The following is a 15,673-nucleotide window of genomic DNA, read 5'->3' on the forward strand; positions in this document are numbered from 1 at the left end:
TTAAAATGGCAATCGAAGATCCTGCTAAAATTACAATATGGTTTCACAATGTGCTGACAAGAAAAGATCAATAATAAACAAGCATGGAATTTTCTGCAATATAGTTTCACAATATAGAGCATTGATGAACATGCAGATCGAATCTCTGCATACCTCTTCCAGGCATTCCAGAGTGCAGTGACCCTCAGACCGGAACTCAGGCATCCCTGGAGGGATAGTATGGAAGAGGCTCACCCAGAGGCCAGCCTCGATCACCCCGGCATCGTATCTCCTTATATCCGTTGTATGAAACAACCTCAGTCCAGAATTATCTATTAAGCCTAGAACAAGAGCAAGTAATTAAGAGTGAGTTTGAATCCTCAAAAAAAAAAAAAAAAGTTCTCATGCTCAGCTAAAATGGGTTCATTAATTTTCCTGAAGATCTCACAAGGGAAAGAAATACAAGCATAAATTAAGAAAAGACAACATTCAGCTTCACCAACAGGCATTAAAAGATGAGTCACCAAATTGCCGGCAACTATTGTGGACTCACACAGCATGCCATTGGAGAAATGTCGGCATTATCTAGCTGATATATTACACAATTATCTAAAATGAAGACAGAATAAAAATTCTAAAGTCATTCATTAAAATGTAGAATAACTCAGAAACGTTTTATTTTGTATTGTTTTGAGGTGAAGGTCAATAACATTTACTTAAAGATAAAAAAACCCTTGGTTTAGAAATTACCTGCTGATGGAGAAAACTAAAATTAACTTTCTTTCTTTATAGTTTTCACCATTTTCTTATTCATTCAACAAACAGTCATTCAATCAACAAATAATTTAGAATCTATTATGTGAACAGCACTATATTAGGTGTCATGGGGATGAGATGAGTAAGACACACTCCTTGCTATGACATAGTTATTATAGGAGGGAGAGTATGAACCCCCAAACACTTCATAAATCTGTTTCACTAACTTTGAAATTAACTGGTTTCCTTCCATGGTGGAGGCTGACTTACCTGTGAGTACCAAACTGACCCTTTTTCCTCAGTGTGCTTTCTCATCTCATTTTATAGCAAATCATTCTTAAACACCAAGGTCTTTATACCAAACATTTCTCATTTTATGTTATACACGCCTCACGCTCACATACACACACACTCACATATATTCACAATTACACACATATTTAGGAAAAATCCATTACTTTGAATGTTTTAGGGCACAATAAGTTGTTATAATTAAGTATCCTAATAATTATCCCAGGAAATCCTTATCTCTCAATCTCCTTAAGAGCCCTTAAAAATCCAAGCTTCCTTTTCTGCTCAATGAGTTTATTATTTTGAACACAGAATAATTTAGAATTAGTTTGTTGATTCAACTTTGTTCAGATGTTCAGGGTCCCCGTGAGGAAGCATTACTGTGTGACAATTAGGAACGTTGGCTCTGAGCTCACCACCCTGCCTTCCAGTCCCAGTTTTGCTGCTTGTGAGCTGTGTGATCTTGCACAAGTTACCTAATCCCTCTGTGTTTGTTTCCCAGTTTGGAAAATGGCCGTAATCGGAACACTACTACCTTACAAGGTTGATGTGAGGCTTAAACACAAAGTGTTTAACAGTAATTGGCACAAATAAAGTGCTCAATAAATGGCAGCTAGTCCAAAATCTCCTTGAGGCCAGTGTGTCATTTCATCTCTGTATCTCTAGTGTCTAGTGGTCATAATACAGACCAGGACTCAATCAGTTATTAAACAAATAAATCATGAAAGTCAATTCTCTTTTTATGTTATTACTGATTATTACTGTTATTACAGATACAAACGTACATGACATATAACAGTTATTACTGTTATTACAGATAGAAATGTACATGATAATGTGGAACATCTATACTGACTCTAGAATTTTCTTTGGACATATCTTGGAGAATTAAATTTTGTATTTTATAATTTTGTGATCCACCTGTCATTTCTAAAATAACAGAGAAGGGTTACCGTAGTTAGATTGGGTTTATTGTGGTTAGGTTCATTAATTGCAATAGCTGTTTAGACCACTAAAATATCATCAAGTAAACAAAGTAACAAAGTATTGATTAAATATAAAATGATAATTAAAAAAACCTTTCTGGAAATCTAAATTCATATATTATGTTTATCAAAGTAAAATTACTATAATGTAAAATTTGATCTAGCTATGAATATGAATAAAAATAAAGTACTAAAAATCTTGAATTGTACATTATTAACCTATTAGGAAAATAAGCTTACATTCCATGTTTACATTAAAGCTTTATGAGAAAGTCAACTTAATTGAAAACAAACAAGGCAAATAAATCAAATCTTTTACTTTTGTAATAAAGGCTTTGAAAAGAAATAAGTGGTTCATGTTGAATTTCTAATTGCAGAAGTATTATACATTATATAGAATATTCTATGGATAACAGAAAATCAAAACTGAAAATTTTTGAAAAATAAAAATTGTGATTTAAGAAATATTTAAGAATTATTTCTAATATTATTATACAAATAATAATTTATTTATGTTGTATAGATAGATATGATTTCACGGGAAATCAAACTTTAGAATTTGTTAATATGCTATTTTATAAACATGTGGTTTTATGAATATATTAAAATTTAGTTCTTATAGATTCATGGTTCAGATATGGGATATGATATATGGGTGAAAATTAAGGTAAATTCAGACAAAGCATTACATATGAATTAATGTAGGCCAAGGGGAAAAAAAAGATAATTTACCATCTTGCTCATAAACAATAGTGTGACTCTTACATTTATAGAAACATCACTCTTTAAATACCGTATCGCACCACCCCTCTTCATAATCCATCTTTCATGCTATAACAGCAAGAGTGGTCTTTTCATAATACAAATCTCGATATTTGTCTTTACTATACCAAATTCATCAACTGCTTCCCATTGCTTTTAGGATAAAAACCAAAATCCTTAATATGGCCTACAAGCCCTGCGATGCTCTGGTTCTGCCTTCACCTCCAGATGTGTCAGCATCTTTCTTCATTCTATCCCCAACCCTCCAGTACTTCTAATCACCCACATGAATAGTTTGCTTCATCGAGGAAGACTTCCTGAAACATCTCCCCACCACACACGCCTGGCTAGATTAGATCACAAATTAAATATTCTCATAGTGTCAGGTACTTCTCCTTTGGATCAACTGATATTTCTCTTTCTCATTGGACTACAATTTCCATGAGGATGAGACAGTGTCTGTTTTTCACTCACATTATATCCTCAAATACAGACCCGGCACATAGTTTGTGTTCAGTATTTGCTGAGTAATTGTGTGAATCAATGTAAAAGAATCACTTGGAGTTGATTCTTTTGATAATTTTATATTGAATCTATAAATTTTTTGGTTTTGAAATATTACATAAGAGAACTAAGAAATCAAATGTACATCTTTACACCTCTACTTTGATATCATACTGCACAATGTCACTGAATAAATACTTCTTGAATGTATTTATGGCTTGCCTTTCATACAACAAAATGCTTAATATTTTTTAGGGTGATGAATGGTTGCTTTTTCATATGTACAGTTAGAAAGAAAATGTTCGATAAGCACCATGTATCTGGGCCTAATTTATATCACAAAAGAAAAAAATCTATTACTTACCTCCTGGTAAATATCATGCAAATGTTTTTTTTAAGATTAGTGACCACATGTGCTCATTTTTGTGGTTTGGTGCTGGTTAACGCCTGTTGTTCCAGTGTAATTATGAATAGTGTCCTCTTTCACTCTAAAAAATATCCTAATTTGGACTGTAAATGAATAGTTTAATTCTTTTTAACTTTGGCTGCTATTTCGTTCCAACTCTGTTAAAGAGAAGAGTTAACAAAACTTTTTAAAAATCTTAGATTAACTGTATAAAGAATAAACTCACCTTCCTCATATGTCGGATTGTCATAATGGACTTCCAGGAGCACATACAGCGGATCTAACGGAGTGCCGAGGGATAATCCAACGTGAGCTGGATAGGAAAATCCCTAAATATGGAAAATTAGACCGTGTCCTGTGAAAGTTCTGGAGTGCTCTACTCTACTCCACTCAAACACCAACCATTCTTAAAGACATTTCAACCTTCTGGAATTCCACTAATCTATAATTGATAAAATAAAACGACTTAAGGACAGAATCTCTTCCTAAGAAAATGGAAATGCGCCACTCTCATATCAAAGATAGTGTGCAGAGCTTGACTTGTAAGCATTAGAATCATATTTACAGGGGGAAAACATGATCGATTAATTGTGTCACATCTCGGGAATCATTAGCCCCACCTCTCCACCAATGGCCCAGGCGAAAACCACAGTCTCGCAGGTGAGGAAGGCGTCGGGCATGTTGGGATGGTAGCACTCATGGCCAGAGTCCACGACGCTGTCGTTGAAGCTGCTGCTGCACTGATAGAGCAGGATGTGGTGGACCAGACTCTCGTGGCCTCTCTGTATCACTGGCTCAACCTACACGAACACAAATGAGAGGGGGATGAGACAAATACAACACCCACCACATGGTACAATGAGCACAAGACTTGCGTGAAGGATCAGTGGTTTTTCAATGGACTGCCTTCGATTATATAAACGGTATGTGGTTCAAGTATAATGTGTCCTGCAGATGTTGACAGTGGTGGTGGTGATGATGACAATGGCAACAACAAAGATGAGATAACCACTGACTCCAAGAATCACAGAACTTTACTTATCTGCTCGTTTTGTTTTTCACTCACTTTCGTCCTTATCCACTCTGCAGAGCAGCTGTTTCAAAACTCGATTGCTCCCTGCCAGGCCCTACCTTGCCCTTGTTCCTCCTCCCTTTCTTTTTTCTCTCCACATAGAAAAAGGAAGTCAAGGCTACTGGCACAAGCTCTCTGTCTCCCTCTCTTCCACCTCAAAACGTTATATTTACCCATTCCTACGGCAGGTGGTAGTGCCTCATTCATCTTTACATGTACATGGGGCTGAGCATAATAGTGTGGGTCTCAAAGTAGGGCTCAATGATAGATACTTTTATATTAGTAATTAAGATCAAATTCAAATCACAATATTATTACTAGAAATTGAGAAAGGGGAAAAAAATCATTGTTAGTGATGTGCACCGATGACACTGCTCAAATTAGGAGAGGGAAACTAGAAACCAATAAAAATAGAATGGGCAGTGGAGTTGGTCATAGCATTGAAAGCAAGATCCTCGTGAACATGCTCGTTCCGCTGTCCCCTCTGTAAGCTCCCTTCATAACACTTGCCCACTTCAGTCCAGGAACCTGGCAACCAGCTCAGAATGAGCTAAGAATATGCTGACATCCCAGAGATCCTATAGCTAGACCAGATGGGAGCTCTATACTAAGCCTAGCGGGGCTATAGGTGTGGCCATCAGTTATAGGGGTCTTTGAATTTTTCAATCAACTGCTGAAGAAGCCCTGGTCTGCTCCTAAATCCCAAGGCATTCAGCTGCCTTAGAGCTTATCAACACTTCTGCTTTTTACCCTAACTACTCAAATGCAGCCACTGCAGTTTGAAACCCTTGCTTGCTCTGTACAAGCAACATGCTTATTCAGATGAAGTGTTTTTAGCTATTTTCTCCCAGGGCTTTCCATGTTCCATTTTCTGTGCAGCTTTTCTCTTTTCTACAGGGAAATCTAAGCAGCCAAAGTGGGAAAGTGTATGTAGTGGGTAGAGCCAAGGAATTCAAGTTTTTAAATCGTTTTCTTTTTTGTTAGTGAGTTACGCCATTCCTAACCCATGTGTACATTTTTAATATCACATTCATGGAAATGACATTGCACATGGTTTTGTTCACACTTGTCTTGTCTTACCAGGTCACGAGCCCTGAAGGCAGAAACTTTTCCACTTTTCTTGAAAATGACAGTTATTGTTCAAGCATGGTTGCATGATAAACAATGATTGCACAAAACTGTAACCCAGAATTTCTATTACAAGTTAGTTTCCATATCTAATTTGAGCTTTCAGTGAGATTTGACTTATCTGGGTGCCTCAGTACTTCAGGGGGACAGGGCACTGCTAATATGTCAACAGAAAAATATTAGGCACTTGTGAGATTTTTGCTGAGTACCTTATAAGTTCAGGCAGAACTTGAAGGTTGTACTGAGCTCTAAAAGTAGGTCCTGAAAACAAGACTTCAGGGCAAATGAGAGTTGGCTGTTGCCAAGGCAGCTACAGAAACTAGTGGCCTTCACTGAGGCATAGCAATAGGGAGCTAAGCGTGTGGATATGGAGCATGTGAGGCTGAATGGTGCCTGACTTTAGGGAGTTTCAAATAAACTGCTTAAAAGAACCTTTTAAGAGCACATGCTTTTTTCTTTTTTCTTTTTTAATAGAAAGTGCTGCTAACTAACACCAAGCTGCTCAGCTACCAATGCATTCTTGGAATAATAATAGTACTTTTATTTAACACCTACTATCTGCCAGCCACTGTATTAGTCATTCTACATATTTCATTTAATATTTACAACAAATCTATAAGATAGATGTTATTGTCCCATTCTCACAGATGAGAAAACTGAAACTCAAAGAGATTAGGAAACAAGCCCCAAATACCATAGCTACAAAGTGGTAGCTGGGGATTCGAAACCAGCCTGGTCTGACCCCAATGTCTGTACTCGTCTACTGTAATACATTTTTGCAGGAAGATGTACTGGAGATGTACCAAGGACCCTGGAAATTGCTGCCAGTGGGAGGAAAGATGAAAAGCTTCAATAAGGCAAGTTGCTGACAGCTGTCATCAGTGAGGGTGATGACACCACAAGGCCATGCCAGGAGGAGCTTCGGGAGCCACTTGCAATACAATACATCACTGCCATCAGCGGAGCAGTGCCACACTGCAAGTCTTATGCTTGAGGTCTCCTGGCCTCCTGGCCACCCCCGTCCAAGTTCCCCTTGGCCTCTAGAGAGAGGAGATAGATCTGTGGCCTTTCAATGTGTACTTTCCTAAGGAGGGCAGATAACAAAGTCTTTCCTTGAAAGCTGGTCAGGGATTCAAGGAGAATTCAATTTCAATTGCAGTCCGATTTCCAGATTACAAATTGAGGGTACAGCCTAAAAAATTGGGATTTTCTAAGGAAAAAAAATTACTCATAAAGTAACACAGAAACTTCTTGCAAACCTGGACACTGATCATAGGTACATAAAAAGGAGAAGATAAAAAGACTTGGATGAAGCAAAGCCCTTGGCAAAATAGAAAGGATGTGAAAGATGAGAGGGAGAAAGAAAGAAAAATAGGTACATGGGAATTATATGTAAGGATAACTACGAATTAAGCAGCTGCTGATATGGAAGCAAAAATACCTGTTTACCAAACTCCTGAAAAAAAAAAAAAATTCTGGAGAGAAAATTTTAAGACAACCACGTGAGACACCAAGAATGTTCCTTGAGAATGGGCATGAGCTGTTTAGTGGAGGGTGTGAACTCCAGGAAGTGAGAGCACTTTGAGGAGCACAGGGCAGGCCACTGGCTCTCAGTGCTCTACACGGGGTAGAACCTCCCACAGCACCTGATGCTTCATGCCACACTCACAAAGCCTAATGCAGCCAGTGCACTGCTGCCAGTGCCCAAGTGGCAGCTGCTCGTTATCTTCTGTTTCCTCATCCAGCTCCACAGACATTCTAAGCTGTCATAAAACTTGTGTTTTACATCATGTTTTGATATTCTTCTTCAGCCCAAGTAAGGCTGAGTTGCCAAGAGGCACTGTGTGAGGAAGCAGAGCGAGGCACACACACAGATCTGTGGCACCTCCTGCTTGCTGGCTGAATGTCACCTCTCTCCCCCTGGGTGACAGAGACGCAAAAAGGATTACTCAAAGCTATTTCTTCTGAGCAGTGAGAAGCCCTGAAGGAGTTGATTTTCCAGGAACCCTCAAGAGAGAGGCATTCCTCCTTGGAAAAATAACCCTGAACTGGGGTTCTTTCTCAGTATTTATTCTCCAGTCCAGAAAGTTACAGAAAAGGAACACAGGTGGAGTTGTAGCTAAGTATAGTTTAACAATAGAGGCTGGTAACATCAGTGAAATAACAAAGTGACATTCCATAATGCAGTTTGCAAAGGGTTAAGTGGATCCACCAACAAAAGCTTGTTCTTAGCAAATACTGTCTTTTCCTACAGCAATTTCCTTAGTATTTTTACATAACAATCAAGTAACTTTAGGTTAACCTGCTCCAAGCGCATCTGTCCTTGAGCCAACAACTTTGCTATGTTACAATTCTTTATCTATGACAGAGACTTTGGCCTGGGACAAGTTTCCTGTCTTTTGCAAGCTTAAAATTTCTACATGTAATTTTAAAAGTTAGGCTAAACCTGAAACTACAGGGCTTTGGAGGCTAAGCCCTGTGAAATACATTTGCTTTATAAACGTTAGTATACTCCACAGCTGAACACGAGCATTAAACACTACTTTTTATCGTGTACTGGGTAACTGTCCATGGAAGAAGGACTTTTCCTTTTGCATCACTACCTGGTTTGGAACAATGGTGAAGTTATACTTTTTTTATTTAAAATACTTCTGAAAAGAGTAGCACAGTGGTTTTCAGAGACTGGCGAGGGAAGGAGGTAGGGAAGGATGGGGAAGGACTGGTCAGTAGGTACAAAGTCGCAATTAGGTAGGAGGAAGAAGTACTGGTGTTCTATTGCACAGTGGGGTGACTATAGTTAATAGTAAGGTACTGTGTATTGCAAAATAGCTAGAAGAGGGGCTTTTGAATGTTCTCACCATAAAGAAATGATAAATGCATGAGGTGATGAATATGTTAAATACCCTGATTTGATCATTGTACAACATATATGAGGGTACTTCAAAAAGATCATGGAAAAATAGAATTGAAAGATAATACAAATCTTTCCATGAAGTTTTTGAATGACCCTCATATATGCATCAAAACGTCAAACTGTACCTCATAAATATGTACAATTACAATATATATATATTATAATATATCAATTAAAAAATAAATTTTTGACTATCTTTCTTTCTTTCTTTTTGGACAGCTGGCCAGTGTAAGGATCCAAACCCTTGGCCTTGGTGTTATAATGCCACACACAATAGCCAAGAGATGGAATCAACCTAAATGCCCATCAATGGATGAAAGGACAAAAAACAAAAAACAAACAAACAAAAACTGTGGTATATGTACACAATGGAATATTCAGCTTAAAAAGAAATGATATCCTATCATTTGCAGCAACATGGATGGAAAAGGAAACTACCACATTAAGTGAAGTCAGCCAGACACAGAAAGACAAACACCACATGATCTCACTCACGTGTGGAATCTAAAAACCAAACCAACAGACAAAAAAACGTGGTTCTCATAGAAGTAGAGGAGAATAATGGTTACCAGAGGGTGTTGCGGGGAGAAGTGGTGGACTAACAGGTACAAAACTCTGCCATCTACCCTTAGTGACTTATTACGCAATATACATGTACTGAAACTGCACACTGTACCCCACAAATATGCACAAGTAAATGTGAAAATTCAAAAATTCAAAAAATAAAAATAAAAAATAAATGTTTAAAAGTGCATAATTCTAAAGATTTTTTTTTAAATAAATAAAACACTCATTCTGAGAAAAATAAGGCTATAATGAGTCAGTACAGTAAGAAGCAGCACTTAAAAGTGTGTCCTCTTCTGGTTTCTTCACACGTCACATTATTAACACAATCCAATTGGAAATGCCAAAAGTTGTCTCTATTCAAAAAAATATTAAAACCATAGGAATTATTAAAGAAGGTTATTTCCATAGAAAGCGTACAAATACAGATATATTGGTATTTCTGAGAACGGAAGAAACATTTAACTTAATTTTGCTTTTAGCCGGCTGCACGATGGAAGAAGAAATAAATAAAAAGGAATAGAAAGCAGTGCATATAAAAGTGGAGGGACAAGCCGCAAACATGGAACAAAATCCACCTGATGACATATCAAACTGTGTTGTTGATCACTGTGTTCTTGTGCAACGGTGGGGCTTACAGACCCAGAGCAGGTAAAAGGCCTGTGTGCCTACCTTCATATGCAGTAGAGGCCAGGGAAGGGTGGCCTGGCAGCTGGGGTTACTTGTCAGCCTCATTGCATAGAAAAGGGACCAAATCACAGATGAAAAAGAGAGGGGAAGACTTCAACCTGAAGGATTCTTTTAAAGACTAAAACAATCCCTTCAGTTAGATCAAGTAAACCGGAGCTTTGGGATATACTCAAGAGGTCTCAGCAGTAAAACAACAGCAACAAAAACAAAAAGCTACTAAAGCATAGCTAAGACCAAAGAGAAAATTAACACTGACCATAAACTGAACCCGGAAACTGAAAATCCCCAAATATTTATACTGTTTTCTCTGACCCCTTCACCTCTTCTTACCCTCTTTATCCAAGTCAAATATACTTAAGACAGTCCCTGCAATACACAGAATGCTTAATAGCTATTTATTGAATTGAAATAAATGAATTCTGCCCTTTCCATGAGGCAGAACCATTAAATGCATTTGCTTCCTAATTTTTGATTATCTCAACTCCAGTGACCTACCACTTTAGCAACTGACTCCCAAAGTCACACCCTGTCCTTGTAACTGCCCAGGACTGTGCTACTCTGCAATGGTCTTTCTGTGCTTCTTTGCTGCTCTTTAGCTCTTTCACACCCTTATGGTCACTCAACCCACCATTTTCTCCTGGGAGGTCACCTGAGCTACTCATTCAGCAGCCCCCTCAAAACTGACCCAGATGTTCACAACTGTCACCAATCCCATCACCTTGCCCTTCTCATCCTCTGCTTAGGATGCTGAAGTTATACTTTCAGAACCATTCTTATGAGATTTCAAAATCCATAACTCACACTTTCGTCTCAACGCATCAATCTTTCTTCACAGTTGACCCTAGAACAACTTGGAGGGCTTGGGTGCCAATCCCCAATGCAGTCAAAAATTCACATATAACTTTTAACTTCCCCAAAGCTTAACTACTAACAACCTACCATTGACCAAAAGCCTTGCTGACAACATAAAGAGTCAATTAACACATATTTTGTACATCATATGTATTATATACTGTACTTACTTACAATAAAGTAAGCTAGGGAAAAAATGTTGTTAAGAAAATCATAAGGAACAGAAAATACATTTCCAGCATTTATTGGAAAAAAAGTTGGCTATAGGTGGAACTGTGCGGTTGAAACCTGTGTTGTTCAACCTGTGCAGTTGAAACCGGTGCTGTTCAAGGGTCAACTGTATTTTGTTTTGCAAAATGGCTGTTGCGAACCTTTCCCAATCTGTGCACACTTCCTAACTGGCTCTTGGCAAATGACTCAGTTATTCTGATGAGAGAGGAAAGAATTACTCTCTACTCTGCAGTTGCATGGGAGCAGAGGTAGGGCTGGAATTTGATGCAAAGGACACAATATGGTTGAAAAATCTTAAGTGTCAGAAACCCATCCTATATATTCATTTTAAAATGTACAAAGTAATTGAATGATTCAAAGAATCTATACTTGGTGTCATTTTTTTTTCTAAAAACTTATTTATTTTTGATTGTACATATTTATGGGGTATGGAGTTGACTATCAGTATTTGTGTACAGTATGTGATGATCAAATCAATATTATTAGCATGTTCATCATTACAAATCATAATTACTCTTTGTATTATTCTAGATAACTTGAGCCATATAGAGTGGAAAGAGACACGGAGGACCAAGGATCAAGTGACTAAGTACTAGGATAAGACAAAAAAAATTCTAAGTGTTGTAGGATTCCTTAGAACTTAGAAGCAAGGAACTATTTCAGAACAGAAGGTAAGAAAATCTTAAGGGAAATATATGCTATCTTTCTGTCATTGAAGGAAGGAAGTCCTTGACAAAACTGTGCCGGCCTGCTGGTCTTCCACCAGAGCATACTGTGAAAACAGATTCAGTTCAGAAAGGAATTTTGTTGAAAGTCACTGAGCATTGGAAAATTTAAGAAACCAATGCTTTTTCAGCCTTCAAATAGCCAACTACTTAAATAATAACACTTGCTGAAAGAAACATATGTTTTACTTAATTCTACCAACTAAGTTGAACAGCATCCTTTCAAAATTCATGTCCACCTGGAATCTCAGAATGTGACCTTATTTGAAAATAGGGTCTTTGCAGATATAATTAATTAAGATGAAGTCAGAATGGATTAGGGTGGGCTCTAAATTCAATGACTTGTGTCTTCATAAGAGAAAGAAAAGGGAGATTCAGACACAGACACACAGAGAGAAGATGGCCATATGAAGATGGAGGCAGAGGTTGGAGTCATGCCACAAGCCAATGAATGCCAGAAGCCACGAGAAGCTGGAAGAGATAGGGAAGGATTCTCCCCTGAAGCTTTTGGAGGGAGCCTGCCCCTGCCCACACCTTGATTTCAGACTTCTAGTTTCCAGAGCTGTGAGAGAATACGTTTCTGCTGTTTCAGTCTATCCAGCTTGTGGTCGTTTACTATGGCAGCCTTAGGAAAATAATGCATCCCCATCTTCAATTTTCTATCATAAGCTAACAATTTTCAGACTTGTAGATTTATACCTAAGTCATAATTGTCCCTGCAATTGTTTGTGACACAGGTTTATCACAAATACGCATTTTTCCCTCACATGAATAAGGTTAGATTTCTTTATCTGTAGCTAAATATATGTGTATCTTGCTTACATTTTAAATTTTGGGGGTAAAAAGGGGAGATAACTTTCTTGTTAAGTGTTCTATGCTCTATGTGGTAAACACAGGGAAGTTATTAGAGCTCTTTTGAGAATTTTTCCCACATTCATTCTTCCAAGTCTACCCATTTAAGATGTGGCTCCTTGCTTGTTGAAACATGAGTAGATGAGTTGCTGTAGAATACAGCTCTCCAAAAACAACTCACAACTCAATAAATTAGAATTAAAACAAAAGGAGAGAGGTGATGGGTGGAATCTGTAATGAGGCTGAAATTTTGTAAATCCCCATTGCTTTTCTTCCTGTCCTTTCTTGTTCCTGGCACCCTACTTTATATACCCACCCGAGGCACAGATTGCTGTCCACATAAAAGCCCATAAACCATCTCTGACAAAGGTTATCCAAAGGTCAGCTGGCCCATAAAGTGATGCTGCCTCTGAGAACATTTCAGCCAGAACTAGCAGTGTAGACAGATGATTATATGATCACGCTGACACGCTCATGTGACAATGGTAGGACAGGGGTATCTGCCCCTCTCTCCCTCTCTCCTGCTCATCCCTAATGGGAGGGCTCCTTTAGCATCACAGTACATCCAAGTTATGAAAGGCAACCAAACTTAGCAAGGGAATTTGTGCTACAGGTTCTCCACTCCGAAAAAGGTCAGGGCTCAAAGCAAAGCCTGACTTGCTGATGCGGGTCAAGGGGGCCACGGCATGAATGGACTTTGAAAACCCAGGAGGTGATGACAAAAATAGTGGGACGAAGATGAAGAAAATAAAGAAAAGGGAAGACTGGGGGAGAGGAGACTTCAGGGAAATAATTCACACCTTACTGCAATCCCGAATTCTCATGGGAATTGCCAACTTCATGTATGACCTTGCCCTGCCAGCCACAATTGACAAGGTCAGGGATGGGTGCCCAACCCATCAGTCCTTCTTTGGTATTTAAACCTATGAAAAAAAAAATCCATCTCCCTTTAGAAGCTGGATGTTATGAGTCAACAACCCCCAGGACTGATGTTTTTCAGCACATGGAAGATGCCAGCGTGCAGTGAGATACAATAAAGTCAGCACACAGATACCAGAGACAAGACAAGACTGTCTTGGCAGCATTTGAATACCCAACTTAAGCTGTTCCTGAAACTAGTTGCATCTCTGCCTTCCTGTGGTTTATTTATTCAACCTTTCTTCTTAATTAATGAGTCAATACATTCCTTTTCTTTTTCCTAAGCTAGTTCAATTTGGATTTCTGTTACTTGCAACCAAAAGTCCTGATTAAGAATCAAACATAAGTCATACATATAATCAATTTATCAATATGAGGGGTCTTCAACAACTTCATGGAAAGATTTGCATTATGTTTTAACTCAAATTTTACATGAACTTTTTTTTTTTTTTCCTTTCCTTTTTGTCTTTTTTCGTGTCCGGCAACGGATCGCAACCCTCAGTGTCGCGCCCGTACCGGACCGGACCGGCAACGGGATCGCAACCCTCGGTGTTGCTCCCACACCTCGCTCAGCCAGTGAGCGGGAACCGGTCTGTATGTGGGATCCGAACCCTCGGACGGGAGCGCCGCCGCGCTTCCCAAGCGGCGCCCTGCAGCCGGGCGCCCCCCGGCCCGGCCGGTGGGCGGGAGCCGGTCTGTATGTGGGATCCGAACCCTCGGACGGGAGCGCCGCCGCGCTTCCCAAGCGGCGCCCTGCAGCCGGGCGCCCCCCGGCCCGGCCGGTGGGCGGGAGCCGGTCTGTAGGTGGGATCCAACCCTTCGGCGGGAGCGCCACCGTGCTCCCAAGCGGCGCACTGCAGCAGTGCGCCACCGGGCCGGCCCTACATGAACTTTTTGAAGTACCCTCATAATGTACATGCATTCATGCATGTGCTGCCTAAAATAATCTTTTTTCTTCTCTTAGGAATATTGACACATAATACTACTTTGCTTTTGTTTTACTCTTCCAGTTTAGTTACTATTCTCAATTAGATCTGGGTAAGTTAACAAAAATGCTACTTCAGTAAATGCCCTTGAAGAGTGATATGGGGGGAAAAAATTACTCCCTCTAATACACACACAAGTCTTTCTCCCTTGCTTACTGATTTCCAAATTTTCACATAGGTACTTAGCATTAAGGCTGTTTTACTTGATGAATATGCAAACACCCTTGAGAGGTAACACATTGTGATTTATGGTCATTTATTTCTGAATGTGAATTAATTAGATCCTTTTGCCATTCACCTCGAGGATATAAAAATATATTAAACAAAACAGAAAATTACTTTTAAGACAGTTTATAACATAGCATGCTTAGTATATATATTGTTCTTTGAATGTTATTAGGTTGTTATTAAGTTATTATTAATTAACTCTAAGGTAACTTCTGGCCATACATACATACATATATATAAATTTTTGGTTAATTGAGATATTCAATAAACTATTTTTGGTTGAGATATTCAATAAACTAGAGATCACTTATAACTCTAAGAAATTTTAAATTAGCACATATGTGGCCAGCAAGAAGTAGTCTCCTGGAAGTCCAGAGACAAGTTCACTTCTTGGCAGGCCACTAATCAGCTGTGTGACACGACATGAGTAAGTGACATCTCTGCTTTCCACCTGGTTCTACTCTATATACAGACTTGCTAGCTATATATATTCATTTAATCCTCAAAACAACCTTATATGCTTAGGTAACAGAATTATTCCACATTTTATAGAAGTGGAAAATAAAGCACATGTAAGTTAAGAAACTTGCCCAAGTGTCACAGCCCAGATTTGACTCTGATTGTCTGGATCAAGAACGTGATCATAAGCACCACAACGACATGCTCGTATCTTTCCTAGAAGGTTAGTGGACAGCACAGGGTCAGTGCTCTACCAAGGTCACTTCAGGTCCTGTCACCTTCTCTCTGCACTCTTTGCCCAGGCTCTGTTCTGCATGCCTTATTTCTCATCACATGCACCTATGACTTCCCTCAAAGGACCAATCTCAGG

General features: G+C 38.9%; 1 protein-coding gene across 1 annotated transcript in view; it reads right to left on the minus strand.

Annotated features, from left to right (window-relative positions):
* Positions 1-15,673, minus strand: part of MOXD1 (monooxygenase, DBH-like 1) — a gene marked incomplete at its 5' end in the record, with an annotated part of 88,662 nt that overhangs the window by 17,028 nt on the left and 55,961 nt on the right. Inside the window, 3 exons of the mRNA XM_008586993.1 lie at positions 154-320; positions 3,911-4,013; positions 4,305-4,484. Coding sequence (XP_008585215.1) covers positions 154-320; positions 3,911-4,013; positions 4,305-4,484 — 450 coding nt within the window. The remainder of the gene's footprint in view (positions 1-153; positions 321-3,910; positions 4,014-4,304; positions 4,485-15,673) is intronic.

Source organism: Galeopterus variegatus, unplaced genomic scaffold (assembly GCF_000696425.1).
Source record: "Galeopterus variegatus unplaced genomic scaffold, G_variegatus-3.0.2 Scaffold114, whole genome shotgun sequence".
In the NCBI taxonomy this organism is placed as follows: Eukaryota; Metazoa; Chordata; class Mammalia; order Dermoptera; family Cynocephalidae; genus Galeopterus; species Galeopterus variegatus.